The sequence below is a fragment of the Ascidiella aspersa genome, chromosome 1 (assembly GCF_963924565.1).
Source record: "Ascidiella aspersa chromosome 1, kaAscAspe10.2, whole genome shotgun sequence".
Lineage (NCBI taxonomy): Eukaryota > Metazoa > Chordata > Ascidiacea > Phlebobranchia > Ascidiidae > Ascidiella > Ascidiella aspersa.
This window is the reverse complement of record NC_139447.1, coordinates 9294819-9308823: the sequence shown is the minus strand read 5'-3', so window position 1 is coordinate 9308823 and position 14005 is coordinate 9294819. Positions and strand designations below refer to the sequence as shown.

Sequence of the window (14005 nt, the reverse complement as noted above, 5' to 3'; positions counted from 1 at the left end):
TTTTTATTTTTTATTGCTGGGTGATTAGTGACAACAGTGTTTCTGCTGTTGTCACTAATAAGAGAAGGATTGACTTACGAACAAGTCAAATTCCGTGCAAAACAAAAACGAACAGAAAGCCAGTGGCAAGACAAACCTCATGTTCATAGACATCAACAAAATTGCTTTTCTCAAGGATGAATGATTTTCGGGAACATGATTACTCATTCAGAACGAAAATAATTTCACCCAAACTATTTAGTATCGACAGTGTTTATACAGGCCTATTCAGTATAGGCCCTGGTATCGACGGACGTCATACGTTGAAATAAAATTTACCCGGCATTGCCATTTATAAATTACAAACTAAGAGGTAAAGATTTTATTTAGTTGAAAAATTGACAATGAAAAAACGAATGGGACATTGGTCCCAGTTTAAGGTCTTTTCTCTGTTTGAATAAGGGGTGAATCCACCTGAGTAAGCCATTGTGCTTCTAATAAATTCATGCAACACTGATAATAATTTCAGATAGAATCCACTAGTTTTCAAATACTATTCCACGTCAAGTCCTGGCCATTTTTAAACTCAAAAAAGCTGTAGCGACTCTGAACCTTTGTCTTGCGGTAGCTTTATCTGTCAAACGATATTTCTGTTGTAATTTATTATTTTGTTTATAGGCTTTGTATCTACTGTCTTCATCAGAGATCGCATTAGTCTCTCGCAACGACCAGAACAGGCATCTCTGGTCTCCTTGCTTCCTATCTATTCTGCGACCTTGTGTTATGGAATAAACTAAACGAGCTAACCGTATAACCAGAAGTCAGCAATACTCTATAAGATGCTCCACAAGGCTGTCTAGTGTACTAGTTTAACTGTTAATATGTTTTAAGATTGGTCTGGTTCCGGAATACGATATTCAGCTTGGAGAAAACCAATGCAGTGCATTAAATCATTCGAGCGAGAACACAGTAAATAGTTTTTCTTTTAAGTATAAATTATACACCCTATGGGTTGTTGCTACACGACTTATTTAGGATTTTCTACGTTTTTTCTAGGCCTTCACAGTTCGGTCGACATAATAAGCCGAAGACTCAAGAAAATGTGTGTGAGAGCGCTGATCACGCTGCTCAACCAACTGTTTTTCACATGACATTATGCTTATTTCAATTGAGATTTTTTTTCTAAAGAACCACCCTCATTAGTATCTGACATGGTATATATCTACTAAAACCAATTAGCTTACTTAATTATGTTAATGTAATTCTCCAGTCTGGTCAACTTATGGTTTAAGATGTCACAACTTGCTTTGATAAGGAATGAAAATGAATCAGGTTTATTATTAGCTTTTTCCACAGTAGCGAAAAAGCGATTGCACAATGACACAAATTGAATTTGAACAAACGCGAAGTTTTGCAGGAAAAACAGTTATCAAAACATTACCATTTAGTCGCATAGCTTTGACAGCAAATACATAATCTAATTCTACTAAAAGAAATACGCAATTAGTGTTAAAGGGCGATAATTTTCGCATTTTACGATGTGAAAAAAAAAATCTTTCAGATATAAGTGCATTAAGCGATAAAGACAATTTCTTTGTGAAAGGTAGATTATTATCACATGTGAAAAAATACAGTTCATGAGAAATGTCGTATAAGCTTTGCATAAGATGATTCCAATTGGGATTGACATCGTATACACACTGTAGTACTAGTAGTAGATATATGCTCAATTAGCAGAATCAAGAAATCGTAGGATACTAGGGCTTTACGTGTCCATGCCTTTATTTTGCAATTTATACTCGGTCCCATTCGTGAGCACAATATCCAGGAGACAGGGGTTCGGCGGGTATTCCCCTCCTGTTAAAGCAGAAAACGTTTCAGTTTAAAGCTTTACTGTAAAGTACCATATAGCCTTGTAAGACTGAAAATACTCGAAATATGTTCGATAATAATAGGTTATTTTATAGCAGGGGGTCCTAAACTGAGCTCTGTGGACCAGTTTTGAAGGGTCCACGAAGGCCTTATGAATGTTGTGCATTGTTTAAAATGTGACTAAATTTTAAAAGAGAAAAAAAGGTACCAAAGGTTGAGATTGCTATTGTAGTGGTCACATTTTCCTTGCTTCATTAAAATTAACAGACGTATTGCCAGCAGCGTCCGATAGGATTTTACCAGTCCGAGCCGGACATGAGTTTCGTCATTGAATGCTCCGAAAACACAATTACTGGTGACGATACGTTAATGGTGTAGACTAGAGGAGTGGTGGTTCTCAATTGCAGTGGGCCATGGCGTTTTGAGATTAATTAAAGAATTTAGTTTCATTTGAGTAGGGGTGTTCAAAGTAGAATATCGAATCCTTGGATTCGAATCCAGATGAGATTCGAATCCAATTCTGCCGTTTATTTCGGGTAATTGGAACCGATATAATTTAACGTTTTACCGCCGACCGTCGCTCCTAATTGTACAAACGCGTGTGATAAGTTGGCCTGTCGCTGCGGCGACCAATTTATAGTGATTGCTAAATGTAACCAGTTAGTTCAGCGTCAGCGTATTTTCGGGCGACCGATTACCGCGTCTCGCGAAAACGTTCGTCTAATAATTAGGTGTCAATGAAGTATTATTGGGCGAGCGACTAACGTGCAATTTCAGGTGGGGAGTTCCCAATTTCCCTAAATGCGTTAAGTTGCAAACGTAACATTACGTTGTAATAGGTGCTGGATGTAACCAAATGCGCTATAGGGTTACTTAAGGTCAACTTTAGGCCAATATTCAGCGAGGTTATACAGTAATGCACAGCGTAATTGTCAAGTATTCGTTATGTCAATAGTAACTTATTCTTTGCAGTACATTATTTGACTGCATAACAGATCATTTTAGTCAAAAAAAGAAGCACAAAAACCCAACAATGCTTTAAAAACAGGGCCGAATTGCTAAAGAATTCTGTGTTCGGTGTTGCATTGTACTCACTATTGGCAAAAATATAAGTTTTGGCAACAACCTGGACAGTTGACATATTACAGTTTACACAACTGCTTCAAATGACAGTTGTTAAGAATGTTAAACATAGCGAAGATTTTTTTTATTATAATGTACACATGTTAGCAAAAAATCCCTTCCCTAAAAACAAAATCGAGGTTAAATAATTTAATAAAATTATACTAGGATTCGCTATTCTGGATTCGTTATTCTAGATTCGAAACCTATTATTCTAGAATACCTTGGTATTCTACTTTGAACATCCCTACATTTGAGTCACTATACTTAATTTTACAGGAATAATGGCTTGGGGAGAAATTAAGAAGGAATGTAAACGAAACCTAAATTTATTGTTCAGAAGCAAGTATCTCACTAATGCACGGTTGAGTAAATAATTTGTTTTGAAATATGTCCTGCTGTTTTTTGTTCCAAACCTATTTTATAGTTTTTTCCTTATAACAAATTTAATGAAAAATTTATTGAGCCACAGAATTTTTGTGCAACGAAAATGGACCACGAAAAAAAAAACGTTGAGAACCACTGGTCTAAGGCTAGACAAGTCTTTATTAAAATGTTGAATGGTTAACCCCAGGGTGAAAGACATTTTTCCTAAGGAACCAACCGATAGGGTGGAGGTAAATGCTTTGTTTAAAATTAGATTTTCACTAAATCTAAATTTTCCATGAAACTTTGTAATTTATTCAAATATTCTGGATGACTACGTTTGTTGCTTTTGCAGATTGTTACATCATCTTAACTGTAGATAAGCGTTTTTTTAATCGCAATGCACAGCCAAAATTGATGTTGTACAAGGCACAAATGATCAAAACCTCGTTATGTATAGTTGGGAAATTAGTCTTATCGTTATTGCATTTAGGTGGATGTAATATAGCATTCTGTGTTAGGAGTGAACAAAACTGAAAAGGCTTAAATTTAGACAATCCCAAACTTCAAATTTATCTTGCTTACGACACAGTATATAATTTTACGCAGGAACAAGAAGAGTTACTATAGTGCGGCATTTCTTTCCCTTTAGTAAGCAGCCCAATATGCCCATGCAATAAAAGTCAAACTGCGACACGTCACGAGTTATGGTGATGATTTGTTCCGCTAGACAGCTGTTATCGCGAGTTGCGAAAAAGTTTTTAGCTTTATTTTACGCCTTTCGTTTAAAGTTGTTAAGCTTCGTGCACTCACCGAATCATGTTGCACCGATGCTGGTGTAGTCTGGGCGTGGCGAGGTCAGCGTTGTTCACATCTTCAGCGCTCCACAAACGCTCGGCGACCGCGCTGGCACGAGGCCTTAAAAACAAAATAGTATTTCCATGTTATCGTTTTACTTGCTTGCTTGCTTTGTTTGAAGTTAAAAGTAAAAAGCGCAGTTGGATTGAAAACAGGAGCCACATATTCGCCACGAAACGGATTTGTCAGACAAACTATTAGCAAATATGTGGAAATTGTCATCGCCAAAATAGGACGGGCGTATTTCAATAATTGTAAAATCGTCATTCGTAACTCTCTGTTTTAATTTTTTTGTTACGTTAGACTTGTAGAGCTAGGGTTGAAACTTATCAAAAAAGATGAATAATTTTTTAAATAGCCAACTAAATGAAGCATAATAGTTCGCACCAATGGTACCAGACGCAAATTAGACAGATTATATTTAAAGCACATAAGAAAACAGTTTTAAACAGAATTTAGATTGAAAAATCTTGTAAAAAATCACTGTTCAAGGCAGTGGTTCTTTAACGTTTTTAACGTGGACAAAAAACATTTGGGGTGCCGTTGGAGTGGCGTAAAATTTTAGAAATGACGTCATAAAACAAGTAGACTTGAGAAACCTGCTGTTTTCGGTCTAAAAAATGTTAAACTGAAATTTAAATAAAATCTTCTTTTATACCACTTATTCCAAGGTGTCCCCCTGCTTTAAGGTATTTATGCTGTAATAGTAAATCAGCATATAAGATGAAGAAAACGGAAAAAGAGTCGAAAAATCTAAATAAATCTCACCAAAGCCTCGGTGTAATATTGGTGCCGTCGACGTATTCTCCCCACAAGCAAGCCTCTCCACCAATCAGGAGCGCCTTCTGGGCCGCAGTGCCTGTGACGTAACAATATAGAATACTCATGTGGTTAAAGTAAGGACGTAAATAATAACAAGCACAGCCGAAAAGGACAGAATTTCCTAAAAGTACAAATCTCAAACTTAAATGATTTAAATATTGAAAAAAATAGGTACAATAATAGTTTTTTAATTTTCAATTAAAACAAAACTTAAAAAAAACAGATAACTTAATGCACATTTAACATTAATCAATCTGACGTGGAAGTCTATTATCTATCAAAAATATAATAGGTTCTCTTATATAATGGAGGATTGTTTTAGAACATATACTCACTAGTGATATCCTTCCTTATTCCGTTAATTGTTTATTGGTCAGACATCCAACTTAGAATTAGTAAGAATATCAAAGCCCATCCACAAATAGGTATCATCTTTAACGTTTCGAATATCTCTTTATTGATTTTCAGCATCGCGTTCAAAATGATTCCTACTTCTGTATGGGTTTGATATTCTTACTACGTCTTACTACAGCATCTAACCATTATGCTCCAAACTTAGAATTGACGAAAACCAAATAAACCGACTGCATTCCTTACCGTTAAAGTTGGACGGCTCGTAAAGGTAGTAGTTACGCCAGTCCTGACCGGTTGAGATGTAATCTAGGTACCAGGGCGCCGACATGATGGCCCGGTAGCCCAACGCGGTCACTCTGGCCATCTCCTCGTCAGGCCTGTTGTTGATCCATACTTCGACTACCGTGTCCGGTTTAGCCTGGCAATGTAAGCTTGGTATCGCATTGTGTATTCACGGACAAGGGAGGATACCGGGGGGTGTTTATTCGTGGCCATGCCCCCTCTCCCCAACGCACCCTCAAAAATGAAAAGTTTTGTTAAACTGTACGATATATTAAACTATTTTTTTGCTTTACGCGAATCAACATCATCTTGGTAATGTACAGCTTTTGTATTTATAGTACTTTTCTAACCTTAAATTTAACAAAATAAACACCACTTGGCCCAAAGCGTACAACATAAAGGTATATGAACGCCTAACCTTGACGCCGTTGTCGATGACCTCCTGCCACACGATGTAGCTGTATCCTACTTGCTGGGAGATGTTGAGCACCTCTTGGATGTAAATTTCCTCCAGCTTGGCGTAATCACCGCTGATGTTGTGTGCGGTCATGAACTTGCTGATGTCTGGGTTCGACTTCCTGCCACAATACGATGCAATTACTAATCTTGCGTTCAACATGGATTTGCGCTTAGTTTAAAGAAACATGTATCGTTTATTTGTGTGTTCGCCGAAAAATATGCTTTCTTCACAGTTACGTGATTTTTGCCGTAACACGCATTACAAAGTAGGAAACACACCGGTAGAAAAATACGTTGCTTATTGTAGGCGCTATATACTTCTCAAAAAATATATATAAAATAAAAATAAAATCAGGGCCCATACGAGAAGTTTATCGCCGTCATATTAACGTTGAATCATTGAATGGTAAGTTGTATACAGTCTTAAAGGCAATGTAGTCAAATCGAGGACTTAAAAAACATAAAACAAACTGCAAAACGCGAAGTCAAAAAATTGCCTTCAAATGAACGTACTATAAATATCTTATTTTTAAAAAGCAAAACACTTTAGCAAATCCGCTCTTAATTATGATTAAAGTCATAAGCGGATAATGTTACATCGTTTGCTGCAATTTACATGGTTGTGCGGGCCTGGGCTATTGTCATGGGTAACTGAAAAAACGGAAATCATCACAGCAAAAATTTAATACAAACAAACAAAACGTGCAGCGTTGTAATCATAATTTTATTCGGCAAGCACGATCGGCCATACCAGCAGTTGAAATTGACTTCGTCACCGCCCAAGTGAATGTAGGCGTCGTGAAAAGTTGCTCGCACGTCGGTGAAGAGAGTCTTGATGAAGTCGTAGGTTGACATTATTGTTGGGTTGATTGGACCGAACGTTCCAGAAGGCTTGGAATCTAGTGCGGTGAAAAATTTTAATTAAAAATACCGTTCTCGCTAAAATACCTAAAAAGCATATTATGCATAATACCAGGGTTGGTTTTAAATTAAAATCTGCACTAGGGCAAACACTCGCCAAGACGAAAATACATCGAATTGCACTTGCATTGGCGAGCGGGCGAGTTCAAAATCGCAACCCTGTATATATATATATTTTTTTTTATTTCACTTTTTTAGTAAAATATATATATATATATGTGTATATATATACATCGCTTAAAAAATTAAATAAAATATGTCAAACGTAACCTGGAGTAACTTTTTTGAGCTAAATTTGGTTTTAGGCCTATTTTATTTTCCCTTTTAGGTCGAGTTTCTTTCTGGTAATAAGGAATACAACAAAGTCAAAAAGGTATAAAAATGAGCTAAACATAAAGAAATTATTCATTTAATCAAACAAAACATTACTAAGTACAAAAAACAAAAATGGTATTATAAATACAAAAAATGGTAAAATGGAAAACGTGATGCTTTTCGAAGTGGTGTGGATAAATCGTCGGTGAACTATTAGGAAAACGGAAACCGATTTAGGTCGATTATTACAAAAACGTTTAAATGTTTCATGAGATCGCCCTGGTAATTATTTGACACAACATCGGGAATACCAAAAACTCCAGATCATGGACCATGGTACTGCGGTTTGCTCTTTGAGAATAATTAACCGTGCACGTGCAGGAAAAGCCGGCATGGAGCCAGAAGAGTCACGAGATTTCTGGCAATGTTTAGCCGATTAAATTGCCGGTTTTACGGCAGCTGTGTGTATACGCAGCCTACAGACCAAGCACATAATGCTTGCATTGTTTGTTGCATGGGCGCTGAACTTTCAAAATTACAGGGCGTTAGTTTCTAACCAGTGCAAATGGCTTATTAATTACACAATGCGAGCTCTTAGATAACTGCTTTTGCAGTGTTGCATGTTATTACTGAAACAAACTATTCGGAATTTATAACTTTCTTATGCGCCTTTAGGCTAAACAAATTTTCCGTTTGGGGCATCCAAAAACGCTCTGCACACCAACGTTCGTCGCCTATGCTTTTTTGTACGCAACAAAATACAATGCATTGCCAAAAAACAAGGCACGATAAATACCTTACATTCAAATGAGTATATTGGTTTTAAACTTCATTGCTTTAAAAACACATATTTTAACGAAGTTAACACCTACCTGGTGACTAAATATAAAAAAAATAAATAAATACATAAATAAATATGATGTCAAACAAGAGTATTTCAAAAAAAGTATTATACAAAGTGGAGACCTACATTTTGATTAAAATGTATTTTTTTATTTCTAGCAGAAACTCGCTGAAAGTCATGTGCACCATTAAAAAATAGGGAAGATTCAGCGATTTAACAAAAATGTTTTTAAGTCGAAACTTAAAAAATGACACCACAGGACGAATAAAAAGAACATCAAATTTCTGCAAGCCAATAGGGCAGTGGTCTCGCCGCCCCATGTTGGGTCGCCTGAACCTTTTATGGGGTCGCCAACAATCACCACATCCTGCAGTTTTAGGGATTTCATTACGCTCATGGTTTGGTTTACATGCTCGAGGTAGTGGCTTAAACGAGCGTAATGATTGTAATAAAAATGTTCAAACAAATAAAACAGAATTTGTACTTGTGTTTAAGCATATTCAATCGCTTGTGCGACTTAGTTCAAGCAGTACTTATCTGAAAACAACCTTATCTGAAAACAACCTGGGTCGCATGTATACGGTGTTGCCAGTCCAATTAAATTGGGGTTGTGAAATAAAAAGGTTGTATACCACCGGCACAGGACATTTCATAGTCAACAGACATTCGACAAACATTTGCCGCCGATTCTAGCACAAACACATTGTCACCTGAATAGCACGGGGTCAAAAGGTCAGGCTGTCCCTTGCCCCATGACTGGGAGTGGCCGGGGGTATCGAACTCGGGAACTACCCGAATTCCGCGCAGACGGGCGAATTCGATGACGGCGGACACGTCTCCCTTGGTGTAGATGTGGGTAAGTGGGTTATAGGCGCCCTGAAGGTAAAATCGGGTGGTTTAGTGCTTTTGGGGGATGCACGACATTTTATTTTAATACCAATACGATTTTTGGACAAAAGGTATAGCGGTACGATCGAATACAACATTACGTCATTACTATGCTCAAATACCTAAACAAATGAGATTTAAATTGATAAGAGGTTTTTTTCGAACAAAATTTGCTTCAGCGTTGATAAAGTTTTAGTTTAACCTCAAGCTGTTAACCCATATGTTTTGGTAAATTTTCCTTTTAAGGTAGAACCACTTTATTCCGACGCAATTCACGGCCGAAATTTCTATCATAATTTTGTATCGAATCGATGAGTAACGCTTTGTATCGATAGAGGTTCCAATATTATTTTTAACCCCTGGTGGACATGGTGTTTTGATTTGATTTATCTAAAATGAGTTGACAGTCTAAAAAACTAAAGAGTTTTTGTGCAGTGAACGTGAAACTGTAAGAATTCAGGCTTTATAACTGATTAGGGACACAAAATATATCGTGATCAAAAAAACCTAATGCGCATTAATAAACATGGTTTTTATGTTATAAAATGTAGCAAAAATTATAGAGTCACTGTTATGTCACACAAACTGCATGTTGTTTAATGTTTGGCTATTTTTAAGAACGTTAAAATCATTATACAATTGAATAGAAAATAGTTAATACTTTAAAGGCAAAGTCATGTCAAGGATAATCGCACACACGTATATATATATATATCAGATGGTTTTCTTTGACTAATATGTTTTATACCTTTAACAAAAACCTAATGCTGGCCACATTAAATTGTCAGCTTCTAGGTTTCAAACCCCTGGACCAAAGCATTAATTGTACTTACTCATGGCACAAATAATAGAAGGCATTTTAATTATTATGGGGCTGTAATGGCATTTCTTCAAACAAGGTCTTGTATTGTACATTTACCAGGTTAAGCAAATCAAAATCAAGTGGGCATGGTTTGTGTATCCTGTTTCAAACGTTAACTCTGTGGTAAACATAATAATCAATGGCAGATTTATCTAATAATAGCTTATATCCAACTGTGTGTTTTGTTTGCCAAAGTAAAACTACAAAAAAAGAAAAACAGGATTAAAATGCACAAATAAGTTCGCTTTATCAACAAAACGGTATCTGACTCTGTGTCTTGGTTGGAATATTGGTTGTTTTAAAGATAGGAATTTATCCCCAATTGCCCAGTTACCAAATCTGTTGGCGTTTAAGTAAATTTACCAAAATCTGTTTGGCGTTTAAGTAATACAAACTTTGCTAAAAGCATCATACTTGTCTAAAACGTATAAACGGAAATCAAACATTAAAAGCCATTTATCAGTTAAGAGGGAATGAATTTCGGCACATTTGTCAAACAGTTGAAAAAATATGTACCGAACCTGATATTAATGGTAACAATGTTTTTGAATCAAATGTTAAAATTAATGGTTTACAGATCAGGCTGTCAAAGTTTTTCGGATTAAATGGTTTCATATTTTTACATCCACATGTTTATCAAACCAGTTACACAATTCATACTATGTAAAAAAAAAACTAGTTTACCTTTACACTGAGATCTGGAAATGCTGTGCTCTCAAATGGGAAGGATTGGTCGTCAACAATATGCCAATGGAAAACGTTGATTTTGTTGTATGCCATTGCCTCCTGTTGAATAAGAAAGTAGCTGCATTTTTATAAGGCCTACAAAATATCTTATTTTAACTTCATTACATCCTGGGTTTTACCTAAAAGCAAGGTGTCAAAATATTACTTGGTTTTTTTACTTATATTTTTTAATCCCTTATCATTAAAACAAAATAACCTGAACCTAAAGTGAAAAAAGTAATATGATTATTATAATTAAATATTAAAAAACGTAGAACGTAAAAATTGTGCTGTACCAAACAGTAATATCCACAACATACCAAGTTCAAGAAGAGAAATTCCATTGGTAGATAATGTCTCGCAGAGTCAAGCAAAATACCACGATGAGAGTATCGGGGAAAGTCCATAATACTTGTTTTGTTGACAAGGACCTTAAAATAAGACACAAACATTGATACAATCTCAATAGCTTTTGAGCTGATTTGAATAAGCCAACATAGAACTAGTGTAGAGCAGTGGTTCTCAAGCGCCGGTCCGTGTCAACTTTCCTGCCGGTCCGCCAAGTATATTACAATTTTACATCGTAATCCAAAATGCAACATGTTAAAGGCTTGTTCATCAAAGTTAGAACCTCGCCTGTTCCACTATTTGCAGCATTGTAAGTTAACATAGAGTTAATGGTCTACTTGTGAGTTTACATTATGTCACAATGCTGCAAGTGTCGTTCCAAACTGTTTAAAAGTAGGCTACAACTTGTTTTTAGTCATAAACTTTAAGACCAGTTGAATCTAAAAAAAGTTAATAGAACCAGCAAATTGCTCATAAAATTGAAGTTTCCATTCTTTGCTTTTAAGTTGCATACTTTTGTCGTAATTACATACCTTTTGTCGTAATTCTACCAGTCCGCAAAATTTGCTTTGAAATTTTACCGGTCCGTAAGCTAAAAAGGTTGAGAACCACTGGTGTAGAGTTACCTAATACTGTTAGCAATGTGTCTTGTTTTTTAAGTAGGTACTTGCCTGATTAGAATCAGATTCCCAGAGAAGTTGCGAAAAAGTTTCCAAACCTAAGTGTGAAGTAATAAAACAATAAATGTCAACAATATAAAATGTATGGGTTTTTCTATAAACGCAAAGACAAGCTAAATTATCTGCAACAAAATTAACTTCCCCTTTAGCACATATTACACCCACTTTGTATTTAATAAAAATAAATTTTGTTTCAGAACTGGTATTCCAGACAAACAGAATTGTCATTTGTAAGACTAAATAAAAATTTCAAAATAAACTATAAGTTATGAGATAATTTTTTATTATCTAGTTTTATATGAAAAAGTAATATTAGCATAATGTATGATATTTTTTACACAAATGCAAAAGAATGAATAACCAACCTCTAAGTATGCCCCATACAGCAGGTGCAGTAAGGGTGGCCGTATCTCCAACTTCTAAAGCATCTAGAGTACAAAAATATGATGATAAACTAATTATTTTTATTTACAAAAACATGAAATACTTATGTCTCAAACAATTCGCTTACAGCTTTCGTTCATGCCAAGAGAAGGATAGGTTTCACATTCTGACATCAAGTTCACCTCCAGTGATTTAATGCTTGTTGGAGCTCTTGGGCTACATAACAAATTAAAAAATGGATTGCTGTTGTCAGAATTTTTTTATTTTATGTCAGTAAAAATATAAATATAGAAAATAGATTTATTACTCATAAAAAATTGTTGAAGTCAATTTTTGTTTTTGACAAAATTGTGTGAAAAAGATTTATAGAATACATTAGTTTGATATTAATCATTTAAATATATTGTGTTATTATTTTGTAGATGTTATGTTTTTATATTTCCAAAACATTGCTTGTCAAAAATTCACCTAAATTTTAGTTTTATATTTGAAGCGGTGTTGTATATTAGCTGTTCATATCTCTTGAAGGCCTCTGCCGTCAGGTCACATTTGTGGGATGTTGCTGCGTAGGTAAACACAAACTCTCCGACAGCAACTACATATGTCTAAGAAAAAACGATATGCATTAAGATTATTTAAGCTTATCTTACATAAATAAAAAAAGAAACAGTTTGTTTCACTGAAGGGAAAGTTTCTAATTATTATATCACAGAGGTAACATAAGTAATATTTTATTGAGTGAAAACCACACTGGAAACATAGCTTTCTTTATTTATAACAGATGCTTCCTTCATATAGAGTAACCGGATAAGTTGAGGGTTTGACATCAATCGTTTGTTCCAATTTAATGCAAAATCAAACAAGTAATTCATAATATAGAAAAACAACTAAAAGTATTTTACGGTGACAGCCTTTAAAATCAATGCTAATAGCAAATTTAATATATTTAACTGAATAAGTTATAGGTTCAAACAGTGTGGGAAAAGTAAACAGCTACCAACCTAAAGTTGTGACCCATGAAGAGATAAAAAGCATGTTTTTTAACGAAAAAGCTAATTTTTAGTATACTGTAGTTTTTAAAAATTGTCTTTAAAAGTATATTTTCCAACAAAAAATACCTGAGGTGAAGAAGTTTGAGCTTGCGGCTGTGGCCAAACAGATCCTGGGCTTGAACCCACGGCTCTAAAAGAGCTTAAGCCCATAGTGTTTGGGGGACTGTCTGCATTTGGAAAATCTTTCATGTATGGCTGACGGTTGGCAAAAGCACAACCAAGCACAGCCAGTATTACCAGCAGATTCAACATTTTAAAGATGGAAATTTTATTACAACCTGTGCACCACAAATCTTAGTTAATCGATATATTTGTCTAAAAAAATCTAAAATATTACCATGAGATTTGGAGGGCAAAGGTTGCAGAATGTTTTTTTAACTATATTAAGATTTTAGAATTTACTAAATAGTTTAATACAGCTATTAAAAATTCCTACTATATTCTCCTATATGCTACTGAAGTAATATGAAAAACCTAAAACTGCTTTGAAACTCAAAGTTTTAGAATTTATTATTAGTGTTTAAAAATGTAAAATGTATTAAAACAAAATTTTTCAACTTGCTCCTTTGCCTTTGTTTTAAATTATCTTCCAGATTGTTTTCATTATTCTTTTTTTGCTGGTATGACATAATTAAAACTATGCAAAAACAAAACATCTGGTATATTATTTAACTGTTACATTTCCTAAATTTTGCCTATATCGACATTGCAATGACGTCTTTGGTATTGAAAGGCAATACTCTTTGTCGTAAATATTATAAGTGGGTATCTGAATAAAATTTCACCTATCCAACATGCCTATAGCCAGTCTGGAAAGTATGGCAGATTTCGACGAGATCTCGCGGTGCACGGCTGAAAAAATTCGGGTGAC

At 35.0% G+C, this 14005-nt stretch overlaps 1 protein-coding gene across 1 annotated transcript; it reads right to left on the bottom strand.

The window, feature by feature from the left end:
* Nucleotides 1-1296: 1296 nt before the first annotated feature.
* LOC146167117 (beta-hexosaminidase subunit alpha-like) lies at nt 1297-13407 on the bottom strand. Its single transcript, XM_083380355.1, has 14 exons — nt 13201-13407; nt 12551-12687; nt 12210-12298; nt 12064-12126; nt 11690-11736; nt 10991-11101; nt 10629-10730; nt 8905-9070; nt 6866-7013; nt 6074-6233; nt 5617-5791; nt 4966-5056; nt 4153-4257; nt 1297-1836 (listed from the first exon to the last, which is right to left on the bottom strand). Exons 1-14 carry the CDS (start codon nt 13384-13386, stop codon nt 1773-1775), a joined length of 1644 nt encoding a protein of 547 aa, XP_083236481.1. The 5' UTR covers nt 13387-13407; the 3' UTR covers nt 1297-1772.
* Nucleotides 13408-14005: the final 598 nt, after the last annotated feature.